Here is a 14,125-nt window from a genome sequence, read left to right as displayed (position 1 = left end):
ACAATCAAGTCAAATTCACGTGTTAAAATGTGTAGAGGAGGGTTCCGAAACAGATGAAGCAGAAAAATCAAAGCAGCAACAATCCTGATTAATGTCATCAGCTCCTCAGTCAGCTCATGTTGGAGGAAAGAAACATGTAAAACCTGCAATATTTTGGCCCTCAAGCCTGAGGGTGCTATATAATGGCGATAATACCTTTGCTGAGAATTTAGGTCATTCTGATGTGTCACATGATTCAGAGAAAGGCAAATCATAGCAAATATTTCTAATCATAACATTCAAAGGTTTCTGTACCTGCTTGAAACAACCGTTTCAAGTCGTTTTCAGTATTTCCTTGCGTCTTTTCTCGCCTCATGATGTTTTGCTATCAGCACCCTCAGCCTCATTTGTGTTCTCCACGTATGTCCTGTCACCATCTATTTAGTTCTTCATTATGACTTGTTTTATGTTGCCACCTTTTCTATGAAACCGTAGCACTGAAAGCAGCTTTAATTTCATGCACTTCATTCTGCGATGCACCTTCTATACATGCATATCTTCTATAAATATTTTTTCCCCACAAGTGGATACTTATGAAGGTCGCTTATAATCAGATGCGCCTTATGGTCTGGAAAATATGGCATTTACTCTTCCCATATCATTCAAACAACATTACAAGGAGACAAAAACAGCTAAGACAATCAAACTAAAATACCTACTTTGTTTCTGAGCGATAGTCAAAGTCTTCTTTTACAATCATTTGGAATGCCAGGTTAAACTATCTAGCTATCTATCCACCCTAGTCATATCCCTCGAGAGGGGTTGACCGACAGCAAGACAAACACATACACAAAAACAAGGAAAAGAAAAAAGGAAGAAAGTAGCAAAATAAAAACAACACAAAAAATGTGACCATGGCCAACCCAAATGCCTAAACACCCAAACAAGTTAAGCACCTCGGCACCCAAGTTGGTCATGCTTTCGTCCCTCCAGATGAAATGCATTTGTAATGCTTGGTTAAACTAAAAAGTATAAAAGAGGTTGGATGCTGACCATGCTAATTAACAGTAATGGGAACACAATCTTTTGTCATTAGTGGTTTGTGCTTGGTAGAGGAAACAATACATGACGACTTATCAAATTTCATTTAATGAAGTCTAACCAAACAATACAGCAACATGCAGATTGCTGTACACTTAAGTGATACACTGCGAGTCTTGTCAAAACAGAGTTTAGTCTAAAATTTCACAAACTGGGGAGATTAATTAGTGCAAAAAGCATATTGAATGTTGTGGCCTGATTACTCTGACTTCAATCCAATCACACCAAAACGTCACCCAATCAATTTAATATAGCGCTCCAAAAAGATTGACGAGCATGTTGCAAATGACTAACGAGGCAGCTAAGATCTGTTTTATAGACTTATAAACATTTCCTACCACATTATAAAAAAGATGTGTTAGGGATTATAAACTCGCTAGGGAGATGTTTACTGAGTAAACAAATAAAAAGAGAAGTGGGACACTATTCTGCCTTCTTAGACCGCCAAGAAACAGCTGAATTCATGCAACATTTCTCAAACGTAAAGTATTTTACAGTAAGCTTACTTTGTGATTCATCGATTAGCATTTGTGGTACAACATCATCTTGCTGTCCAGAGATAGACGCGAGTTCAAAGATGGACTTTGAAAAATAGAGTTCACCAGTTCATAGTTTAATTTGGAATAGTTTGGAAACTTTGAGGGTTAGGACTCATAAATTAGCAGCTATTTTTCAACGTTTGTGTCAATTATTTGCCCAATTCTAAGCACACAGAATTCTGCAAGTATTGAGTGATTTCAAATGTTCTGTTACCCTTATTTTTTAAATACATTTCTCCCAGGAAAAATCAAAATGCGTATAAATGGAGGACCAATCCTGCCATTTGTAGAAAAAATATAAATGAATGAACGTAAATACATCATGTAAACTATAAATATGATTGAAAAGTATTTTTTTAAGTATTTATGCATTTATTCATTTATTTATTTATTACGGCATTTACTTTGTTATGTATTTTTTTCGAGTATTTCGTTGTGTACTTGTGAAAACAACATTATTATTCAAATGAGGGGGTTGCCTAAGCTTTTCACCAATAGGTTCATCAGAGATGAATAAATCTGCTATTACACCAATTAACCAATAGGTGAAAGGCTCAGCCAGTTTGTTATTCATTTATTTTGTTGTGACAAAATAATCGACACAATATTGATTTAATCATTTATTTTGTTGTGAACCTTCCACATATTTTATTGGAACAAATATGCTATTCAAATGAGGGGGCTGAGCTTTTCATCTATTGGTTGATTGGTGCAATAGCCAACTCGTTAATCCCTGGTCAACCAATAGGTGAAAAGCTCTGGTAACTGGGCTGCCTCCTCATTTGAATAATATTTTGTTGTGACAAAATACACGACATGTGAGTTTCACATCAACATTATTATGTTGTTGGATAATAAATACTTCTTTGTTACTCTTCTAAACGCAACCCAGACCTTGTGGTATTTGCTCACTCATTTTTCTGTTTATTTAACTATATATTTTCAAGCTTGTTTGATGTTTACATTTTATGGAAGTCGACTTCAGATTGAAGTACACTTAAACCGGGGCTGCAAGTGATCTCATTATACGTCCCAGAATTGGCGAGAAAGCGGATGCTCGGACCGCCTAGCAAACACATGGAGAGCGCGACAGCAGACGCTCCTGCCGTGAGAGCGCCGCCGCGATAGGTGAGGGATTTCCAGGGTGCAGAACGGTAGCTGTGTTCTACCGCTTTCAACCCGGACGTAGCTCAAAGAGACTGTTGTGCAAACGTATATTTTTTATGGCAAGGGGGCAAGACAACGCCGCTGCCAACTGCTGTGATCGTATATTATAAAATGTTTCACGGGCATAGGAAAGGCCAGCGGGATACAGATTTTAGGATTTAGGGAAAACCTCAACTCTCGTTATTTTTCTTCATAAAATACTTGCGCAAAGCATCAGAGAAATATAGGTAACCGCCCAAAAAAATGTTTTGGTTTAGTTTACACAGCAACACAGTAAAGGCCAAAACGGCAGAACAGCCGAACATTGAAAATCCTATTTCAGAACGGATACATTTTTTTTTTCATATTAATCCATTTAAGATTGCCATTTTTAGGTTGAAAGTTATTCCTAGACAATCTTAGCCCCATTAATTTATATAAAGTAGTAGTGGTCATTGTAGTATTATCAATATGACACCGAGCTAAACAACCAAAGGACCGTGACAGAAGTGGATGTGATATGGAGACTTTACTTCCCTTTTCTGGATGGTGAAAACAGCAAAAGTACATTACAATGCATTGAGGACTAAGCGCCAAATAGTTCACAAAAATAAAGTGTATAAACTTTATGTCTGTCTGAACTATTACAAAATATAGTTGTTTAAACATTATTTAAACTTTCTTTTAAAAACTTATGGCATTGCCTTGTTAATCCTTCAACATGCATAGAGATGGGTTGGATGTGCAACAGTTCTGAGTTTACAGGAAGTGACATGAAAAAGTAGTATTATTTCGCTATATTTTTTAGCTTAAAGCTCAGATAAAAACAATATATATATATATATATATATATATATATATGTAAAACATGAACTTCTCTTTTAGCCACATATTATAATTTAGAACAGTAAATTTATTTAAAAAAAAAACAAAAACACTTACACAATGGGCACAACACACTCCCCGCCAGGCCTGCGAGAACTAAACCTGGTATCCAGGCTACACAATCTTGAATAACTCTTGTACAAATCTGATATGAATATAACCGTTTAATATTCAGAACAAGCAACGTAATAATCCCGACACAAAAAATGAACATTACTTGATTTTGTTTTCAAATTCCTAGTTTCCACAGAAAAGACGTAATTTGATATAAATTGACGCCGTAAATTGCGAAGCATTCTCAGTACGGTGGTACCTTAATAAATGAGCTTAATTTGTTCCAGGTTAGCGTTCTTTTCTCAAATTAGTTCTGTAACGAGGCTTTTTCTCGATACGAAATTATTGAAAACTAATTAATCTGTACGGCATCCCAAAAGTAACCCAAGTTATTCCAAAGTAGCTATAAAACACATCTACCTGATCACTAAAAACACATTTAAATTAATAAGTAACCATAAAAATAGCATAATAACATATTAACGAAACAAAATACGGGTTTATTTTGAGCACTGACCACCGAGGGAGTCGGTAGTTGCTAACGTTACGGACGTGATGGGCAAAGTGTGACAGAGCGCAAGAGACTGTTGATGGTATGTATGCACTTACTGTAACTTTAAAAGAATGTACACACAAACACATCTTTACAGCATAATGTTTTTATTTTCTTTCATTTTCATAAGTGCTGCAAAAACCTTTCTGCAACTTTGCAACCTGCACTCACTTCTTCCTTATGCCAAACTGCAGAGTCAAAAAGTCCTCTTCTTGAATTTCTCAAACAAGCAATGGCTGGCCTTCAAATACATATTGTACCAGACCATGACTTTCCCTTTGTTAATGCTGCCTCTTCCCGTTTCAATAGCGTACATATAAGAGAAGGTGCTCCTTAGCTAGGTCAAACACACAGTGCTCATGATTGTCTATTATTTCCTGCTAAATTTCAATATCCATCATTCTCCATTTTTTTCCTCGAAAAACACCTTACCATTTCCCTTGTAGCTTGGGTAAAAAAAAGTCAGAGAAAGGAGATTCAATACAATAAAAATTTGCTGGGTAATATGAACAAGTGCATAGTATCAAGCGTCTGATAGTGGGAAGCGCTTGCACAAACTGGGAAGAGCATATGGTAGTGGTGAGCGATTTCAAGCTGGGTTCGTAACGGTGCTTAAAATTCTTGAAAATGCTTGAATTTTGATGTATTGTTTTCAAGGATTTGAAATGCTTAAATTTGGGTGAAGTGCATGTAAATGCTGAAAATTGTTGCCATGTTTATCATCAAGTCTGCTTAAAAACAACACCGACACTTATAATTAACACCAGCTCACATTCGTTTTTGACACGTTGCCTCCAAGAGGTCAGGGGAATGCTACATTGAAACAGGGCACTATTAAATGTGTATTAGCAAGGATTACGTGTCAATTATGGACATTTGTTATGGGCTATGCAAAACAATTGAGTTAACATTTCCCAGTGGTAAATTGTAACGGGAAGAGCGTCTTGCTACTGAAAATGTAAGCACATATTCCTCTCATTTTTACACCTATCTATATTGGGTGAGCTTTGTCTCAAAAATAGTGATACATGTATTGTTTGATTTCACAAATAAATTCGCGGTCTGCTAAAAATCTAAAAATCATATCTCCTGATAAACCCACATAACAAATGTCATGTAAATTGCAGATATATTTGTGACTCTGCAAAATAATGATTCACACCGGATTTCTTATTTTGATGGTGCTTGCATTTGGCCATGGGAACGCTGTACGAATGACTGTATTTCTATTTGTAATGTAATCAATCCATTTCAACAAGACTGTCTGGTAAAAGTGGGGTGTGACTGACAACAAGGCACTCATTTTCCATCAGAGGGGGAGTGACAACATGAGCAGGGATATCCCTCCACGCTTCCCATGTGAAGCAATGAGAAACATGGTGATGTTGAAAGGTGACCAGGAAGGCCAACGCCGGACGTAATTGCTGCCTGTGCTGAGGCGTGGAGGCCTAACCTCTAATTTCCCCTTGAATAATGTCGCAGTGTCAGACGGCGAGCCAGAAAAAGTGGCGCTTTTCTTTTCAGAGAGGCTTTGCGGCCCGGCTAATACCCTCAGCTGTGGCCCGGTGGGTGACCAACCTACTACATCCTCCCAGTCCCAGCATTTCCTTTCTACTGGGTTCAGAATCGGGTTCACACAGTTTTTGCCTTCTTGAGGTTTTAAACCTCAAAGATCTAGAGACATTTTAGATCATATCGTTCCGATGTTTCGCTTTTTTCATCTATTTTTGGCATCTAATGTAGCTATATAAATTGGCGATCATAAAAGAGTAAAAATATCTGAAAATTGCCCAAATCGGTTGCGCTGCAGTCAAATTCAGTGGGCGGGTTTGTTTACCAGACCAGCGGATAATAAAAACATCATCTGGAAAGAACCACATTCACAGACTGGTATCTATGGGAAATGCTTTTAAACAAGAAATCAGAGCAAAAAAATAAACTACATCAACTGCTAAAGTATGTTTAAAAGGATGTTACTGTTTTTAGTTGTAAAAAATAAACTTCATTTAAAAATAAATATATTGACTTGAAAAATAAGTTAAAATACACGGTGTAATAAATGTACCTTTTACTCATATGTTGAGAAATTGGTATTTGTGGCGTGGGCCACTTTGGTTTAACAAAAATGGCAAAAGGGAAAAAAAAAAGTTTCTTTAATTTTTTAGTATCTACCAATACAGTTTTTCTTGGCAATGAAATCAAAATATAAGGATGGTAAATGGTCTGCATTTATATAGCGCTTTTATAGTCAATGAAGACCTCTCAAAGCACTTTACAATGTGCTTCACACTTACCCATTCAATTTGATAATATGCATTGAAAAACTCAAAATACGATACGCAAAATTTGATAAATATTTTGATACATCATCAAAATAGCAAGTAAAGAAACCTGTAGCCAACTAGTTGAATGTTGGATACTGGGGACACGAGTGGCACCAAATAAACACATTTTCATTCAAAGTACTTTTATTTTTTTACCATTTTATACATCTAATGAAAGTTTTCACATTTTCCTTTGATGGGCTGCATGTGGCCTGGGGGCTGTAGTTTGCCCACCGCTGACCTAGAGGGAGTTGACATGATTATCTGCTATCTTGCTTCTACAGTATGGTGACTGAAATACAATAGGTCTGAAGTGATATGGGGAAGGTTTTTATTAGGAAAAGGTTTTAAACGTGTTTACAGGTGCTTTGATGTTGTGATATTGCGATGGAAATAAACTCAAGAAGCAGGAAGAGATAATGTGCATTATGTCATGTATAAACGAAAATCATCAACAAACTAACAAACAAATGGTCAACAACAATGAAACTGTCAGAAACAAAAAACAAACCTTACAAATCAGGATGACACTGATAAAAGGTGATGGTGATCTTGACAGAATCCAAAGGAAAAAAACCTTGTGAAAGGCAACGCAAAAAATGGTGTAGTTCGGTCACTTTGAGACAAGGTAGTTTGTATTCTTCCTTGGGCTTTGTAGCACTCGCTTTGGTTGCACTAAACAATACAGCAACATCTAGTTGTCAAATGTAACACAGTGTCTCTTTAAAACCAATACATAAAACCACCATTTCTTAGAAGTGGCACGTTTTGATCGTACAGTAGTCGGTTGTTCCATCAGTCTGTATTGAACTTTAAACCCTAAAACACATGCGATGCATACGCACGTGCATCCAATTGTCGAAATCTCCAAATTCTCACGGTAAACGCACGTATAAAAAACAAACCGCAATTATCTCGATGAAGTCAGCGTTATCGGCATTACCTCATCTTCAAGAAACAAAGTTTCAGCACACAACAGCAAACAAACAGCAGCCAGACGCTTTTGGATTCAAATGCAAGATTTTATTTATAACCAACCTGGTTGAATTAAATGCACGGTGTTGATTTTTTGGCCCGGGCCTGGCCTGGGAAGAGCAGGCGAATGTTTCGTACGCAGTCCGCAGCGGCATTGCGAACCTTCTCATCATCAGAGCCCATGAAGTGGATCAGAGGCTGAAACAAGTACACAAGAGAGAGTTTGGGGCTGGCACAGGGAGCACTAAAATAATATTGGACTCTTTCCTCGGTGGCTGAAACACGCTCATACGCGGCAGCGGAGCAATGCATGTACCGGGTGAACTGTGAACATGTCATAAGCGCACTAGAACCGTGGTCCTCAAACTTGTCTGACTTCAGGGACCCACAATCTCACCCTGATTACAAACCGCGACTTGGAAAACATTTCTACTATAACGTGAATTTTACAATAGCCTTAGAAAATTACAAACCTGTAAAGTGGGGGCAAAACATGCTAATATTAATGCAAAGAACAGTATCTGAAACTCATGACAAAAAGTTAACGGACACTCTGAAAAGTTGCCTGCCCAGCCATAAAGTTGCCTGCCCCATGTTTCACAACTTGAAACACAATAAGACGACTCATCGCCAAAAAAAACAAAAACATTGTTGTAAAGTATTAAGGGTTGATAATCAGAATATATGACAGAACAACACTTTAAAATTCAGTTTATTATAAATCTACTTATAACATTAATTTTATGTATATGACATCGCTGTCATATACATCAGTATGTACCTGTATTAACTCATCTTTATTCATGGAATGTTTACGTTGCGCCGTCTGCTACAAGCCACGTGAATTCCTCTTTCCACAATGCTTTTCATGTACGTTTACATTTTGTAGCGTCATAAATTGTGTTAGCTTCTTTTGAATATTTCTTCTGGGGCAGAGGTTTTGGCTTGATTCCTACCCACTTATCCATTTTTCTTGTGTTCTCTGACAGTCTACTTTGGGAAAATGATATGAAAATGCACGACCTGATAACGATCGGTAAAGTCCGAAAGCACGAAATTATTCGATGCAGGCTTCTGATCGGCTGCCGAGTATGCAAATTGCCAAACGAACCGAAATTCCGAAATTTCCAAACCGAATAAAGATTTCAAAATCGGAATAAAGCAAACGTTTGATCTGGAAAAATAAATGAAAGAATAAAAACGAGTTTTTTTTTTTATTTCTTTCTTGAAAAAGTTGTCAGCCGCCTGGGCAGACACATTGTGTAAGTTGTACGCCCGACATAAAAAATTTACGCCCCGGGCGTCCGGGCAAACGTTATTTCAGACACTGCAAAGAGCCTTTTGTTTTTTGAATCACATTGCTCTTAATGACCAATCTAAGACAACATACACAAGTGGTAAAACATTTTGTAAGGATTGTGTCGACAAACAAATCTCAAGTCAAAAATTGAATTGCGAGTAACATTCTAAATTAAGGTTGGGTATCAACACCCAGGTCTCATTATTGGTGTTGACGACCCTATTGGCTGCCCTCTAGTATCGGGATGTATAGGTTTAAAAAAACAGCGTCTCATTCTTAGGCTTTGAAAGTCAGGAAGGGAAACTTTTGGGAAAACTTCAACATTTTAGACCCTCACAATGGTGTTACAAACTTGGACTTTGTTTTAGACTTTTTGGTTAGTTTTTTTCACATATCACCACAGGAAATGGTGCTCCTAAAACCTAATATACCTAAGATTGTCATTTGAAGTATAAGGCCAGAGTCCCTTTCCCTCTCAGGCAAAGGGGCTGATCCATGATCTTGTTAAGATAGTAGTAACTCCCTTCTCTTTGGATTCCCCCAAAATAATATCACAAGCCTACAAGTGTTGCAATTGTTTCTTATTGCATTTTAATAGTTGCATTTTGGTGTCTAAAACGTACTACGCACATAAATTCAGAGTCGATATAAAAACATGTTCTAGATTGAACTCGTCCCTCATTGTTGGGGTTCGGTAGAAAATAAACAATATCACTAGATTTAGAAGACGAAACCACCACCGAGGGCCACTGTGTTACGTTTGAGGCTGCCTGTGGGATCGACTCAAAACAAAAGTAAACGTAAGCATAAATACTGCGGCACAATAGATCAAGTTAAATTTATTCGCTGCCTGCGTCTTCCTAAATTCTGCTGAGGTTTCCTAAGCCACATTTTATTTTCTAGGAGTTTGTTTGTATAACAGTGCATTCCTGAAATAAGAAATGACACAAAGTCAGATGTTCTCAGCTGCTGTTGTATTGTTAAAAACAACAAATGCATGTTGTCCTTTTGTTTTTGTTCCGTACGTTGTAGTTGGAAACAAAAATACAGTACATGGTCATTTCCTGTGATGTGTCTTGGGAAAGTACAGCCTGGTGGCACTCATCCCTCTCCAGGCCAACATATGTTTCTCGAACCGGAGACCTTTCTCGTGTTAGGCGAATGTGCTAACCACTGTACAGTACTTATAAACACAGTTTCAATTGAACATAATATTTTCCAGTCGCTGACATATGTTCTGTATATTGTAACAAAATACTAACTGTCCACAGGACGTCTCTAAAACAATTAAGTTCATCAGTATATCTTGCATTGACCTCACTAGAGAAGGTATTGTCTCTTTTTGGACTTTCTGGATGATTAGATTGAGTTGATTCACAGGTAGGGAGCTGAAATTTAACCTGAATTGACTAAATATGCTGAGGAGCAAAGTGGGTAGATTTGAAGTTACTGCAAATGGGATGAAAATATATTTTACAATTCACTTGTAAATGAAATGAAATGATATGCATTTATATAGCCCTTTTCAAGTCAAGACTTCCCAAAGTGCTTTGCATTGTGCTTCACATTTCCCAATAGCGGCCGTGCAGCCATGTAAGGCGCTAACCTGCTTATTGGGGGTTCAGTGTCTTACCCAAGGACATTTCGACATGTAACACGGAGGAGCCGGGATTCGAACTGTGAACTCTTGATCCCAAGACAAGCGCTCTAAAAAATGGTAGTATACTGTAAACTAGATGAGTCTCCATATTTTGTATTCTTGTGCTTTTTAGTACTATACCACTCATTAGTGGTCAAATATTACACAGTGTCCCTTTAATGTTATGTTTTGCACTAACATCAACCTATTTTTAAAGGGACAATTTGTAATATTCAGTGCTTCTCAGTGGTACAAAATACCTTCATTCAATAAGAAAAAATAAAATCTGATTTGAATAATGGGCAAAAATACCTGCACTATCATACTAATGTTAATTTGTATTAAAAAAATCATAGGTCGCGAAATTGGTGTTTCTTTTGCATAGTAGAATCCCTATATAAGGTCACCGCTATGTTTGTCTGGCAACTTGCTGCTTCTCTCTGCTCTGTGGAACTGTTTAGTATTTGCATTAGACACGACAGTACCATCTAGTTAACTGCTACTGCAAGTTTGTATCTGTCAGAGTATTTTATGTTGAATGCGCTATTCACAAACACAGCTCCGATGATGCTGTTACAATTTGGGCCAAAAGTGGCAGTGGAAATACTTGCAGTACGTGAAGTTTGTAAAGGCAATGGAGCTGACTTTAAGTCATTGTGCTCTTTATAAGTTTTATGTTAGACTAGTTTATTGTATTGGACACTTACAAAACAAATAGTCTTGACTATTATGCACCGTTTTCATCATTGTCACTATGGAACAATCACATTTTTTGTTTGGGGGATATCCACACCCTTCAGGATGAATCTGCTATTGTAACCTAGGACATTTAAAAAAAAAAAAGGGCACAAGGGAGTGCTTTTAAAACAGTTTGGAATTTCTTATAGAAAGTTTGGCTCTTATCCTGTTTTCTTTTAAGTTCAAAATCGATTCATGTCTTCTCTCCTTACTTTTACTGTCTACTCTGTTGGCTGCGGCTGCATCGGCTCGCTACAACGGGTCAGGTGCAATCGACATTTCGTTCTGTGTACATTGTTACACAGAATGACAATACAAGGAAATTATTATTATTATTATTATTACTAAACCAGTGTTCTGCAACTACCAGGCTGCATAGAAGGAAATAAAAAGTGCCTTAATACTACCATTTTTATTCCTGTATCTATATGGTTTTGTCCACCCCAAAAAAACTCAACGGTTTGGGTGCGTGTTACACGTAGGTTTTTACGGTAGTATATCACTGTAACTAAACTTATTGTTGAGTTGACAAATATCTCAAATCTCATTTGCGCAGTATTGGATGCAACAGGAATCAAACCTAGATCACAGTGGCGAGAACACTGAATCCCAATCACTAAGCTGATAGAATTGTAGCTGACATAGGAAAAGTCAAGTCTTGTTTATTTGTATTTTTAGGTTTTACGGCAGTAAATTAGCGTATTTGCAATGATTGATCAATCGAAAAATATTGCTGACTGCTATCAGGAAACATTGGGTGCACTGGGAATGGAACCTGGGTCACACGGTGAGATTAACAAATCCAAAGCATTACACTACCAGTGATATAGATGACTTATAAAAAGGCATTCATTTCATATCATTATCACACTATTTTTAGCCACGTGCCAGAGATGAATGTTGAAATTTTCATAACTTTATGTGAAAAGGCGAATTTGATCTCATCATCACAATTCACCACAATTTCTATTCACAGTGCTACATTGTACAATGTTGTAAAACAGTCCGTGGTACAGAAAATGTTGCCGACCACTGTACTATACTGTAAAATAATTGGTGGTTTTACGCGAAGACATAACATGAATCCGTTTTTATGTAGCCACCAATCATCTTTTAGATAGTCGACTGGCTATAAACAACTGTGGATGTTTCTCACTTCAGTGGGGTCACATCATGTTAAAGCACCAGTGTTGGGATAACGTGAAACATTTGCCCTTTGGTTTTATCCGATTTTTAAATAGCATCCAAAACACCTGGGTGAGCAAACGAACATCCACTGGCTGGGGAAAACATGCAGTCCACTAACAAGTCCCTTTTGTGAAAGCAGAGGATGCCCAAGAAGTGCCACAGGGCGAGATGTTGCCAACTCTGCTGTGTTATTCAAGCGCCGCCAAATAAGCTCTTGCACGCGGCTCCTCTAAGATAAGCGTGTCTCTTCACCGCCTCCACTTTCCCCAAGCCTACTCGACCCCTTCCGGCTAGGATCTTGCAGAATATAAAACGCCACTTGTTACATGTTCCCCCGTCTGCGGCCAACACTTTCTGCTAGGTTTAAAATCAGGAATCGCGCTCTTCGGTGCTTGCTGCGCTTTCCTGAACTCCGGTGACCTCTGAGACGAAAGGGAAAGGAAATGTACATGCTCCAAATAACCTCACCTCCCGTCTCAGTCTGGGAGGGGGTTGCCACTGTATTACTATTGCACGTGGAGGTGCCACGGTTTTGAGCATCTTCAGGTAATTTGCTTCCCCCCCATGAAACGCCCTTGCGGCTTAGTAGGATCTTGGTGTTCCTGTTATTCGAGTGCTGACAGGCAGCCAAGTTTAGCTGAGGAAGTTGCTGAAGGAAGTCAAGGTAAACAACATTCCCTGCAGGCGTTTCAGGAGCCAAAGATGGTTCCGATACTTTTTGGTTTTCTAAGAGAAGGAGGCGTAGGGAACTTTTGATTCAAAAGATTACTTCTGAATCCTAAAAATGATCTTTTTTGCACTGTGTAACCTAAAATAAAACAATCCATAAAGGTGGGGTGCCTTGCAATAAGTGTCTTTATCTCTATTAAGTACAGTGGAACCTCGGTTTTCGAACGCCGACCAAAAATTCCGAGAAATTCCTTGCTTCGCTGTTCGGTCAAAAAATCGGAGTTCAAACGCCGGTAATGCGTGAGTCCGTACGCTAGGGTGCGATGCTGAGCGGCGTACGGGTGTAGATCGCTCTTTTCTTGACCAACTGTTATCGCGTGCGGACGTGCTTTGTTTTGCTTTCGCTTTTAATATAGGTGTACCAAGCGTTTTAGCCCCTAATTATGCCTCCGAAGAAAGTCAGTGCAAGCAGCAAAGTTGCTACAGGTGAAAAAAGAAAAGTAGTGCGTACAACTATTGCATTTAAGAAAGAAATAATAGCAAAATATGAAGGTGTGCGAGTGTCTGATCTTGCTAGGGAATACCCCACCCTCCACCCGCGCCTTCTGCTGACCACCACAAAGGTAAGAAATCCGATGCATAATTCTTTTCTTTATCCTTTTTTTTAATTTTTACACGTTCATGTTAGCGTAATCTTTCGTACGGAAGATTACGATAACGTACGATTAGCCTGGGTTAGCTTCATGTTTACGTTAAACATGCAAGGTAAACATTCAGGGTGTTGGAACGCAGCCCCCTTTCCAATGAACCGTTCACCACTTGTTGTGGAGACCCAGGTGCTAAATGACTTGTAAACGACCTAATTCTTTTCTTTATCCTTTTTTTTAATTTTTACACGTTCATGTTAGCGTAATCTTTCGTACTGAACATTACGATAACGCGAACGTATGATTAGCCTGGATTAGCTTCATGTTTACGTTAAACATTCAAGGTAAACATTCAGGGGGTTGGAACGGATTAAAACGATTTACATTA

General features: G+C 38.1%; 1 protein-coding gene and 1 long non-coding RNA gene across 2 annotated transcripts in view; one reads left to right on the top strand and one right to left on the bottom strand.

The window, feature by feature from the left end:
- Window positions 1-14,125, top strand: part of LOC148348791 (uncharacterized) — a 57,483-nt gene that overhangs the window by 35,807 nt on the left and 7,551 nt on the right. The window lies entirely within an intron of this gene.
- Window positions 7,590-14,125, bottom strand: part of odad2 (outer dynein arm docking complex subunit 2) — a 56,403-nt gene continuing 49,867 nt past the window's right edge. The window contains exon 23 of the mRNA XM_088322555.1: window positions 7,590-7,754. Within this exon, the coding sequence (XP_088178681.1) occupies window positions 7,629-7,754 (126 nt within the window). The 3' untranslated portion in view covers window positions 7,590-7,628. The remainder of the gene's footprint in view (window positions 7,755-14,125) is intronic.

This window comes from Urocampus carinirostris, chromosome 18 (genome assembly GCF_059441175.1).
Source record: "Urocampus carinirostris isolate Australia breed hairy pipefish chromosome 18, RoL_Ucar_1.0, whole genome shotgun sequence".
Classification (NCBI taxonomy): Eukaryota; Metazoa; Chordata; class Actinopteri; order Syngnathiformes; family Syngnathidae; genus Urocampus; species Urocampus carinirostris.
The sequence above is the reverse complement of the archived record's forward strand: the minus strand, read 5'-3'. Positions and strand labels throughout refer to the sequence as shown.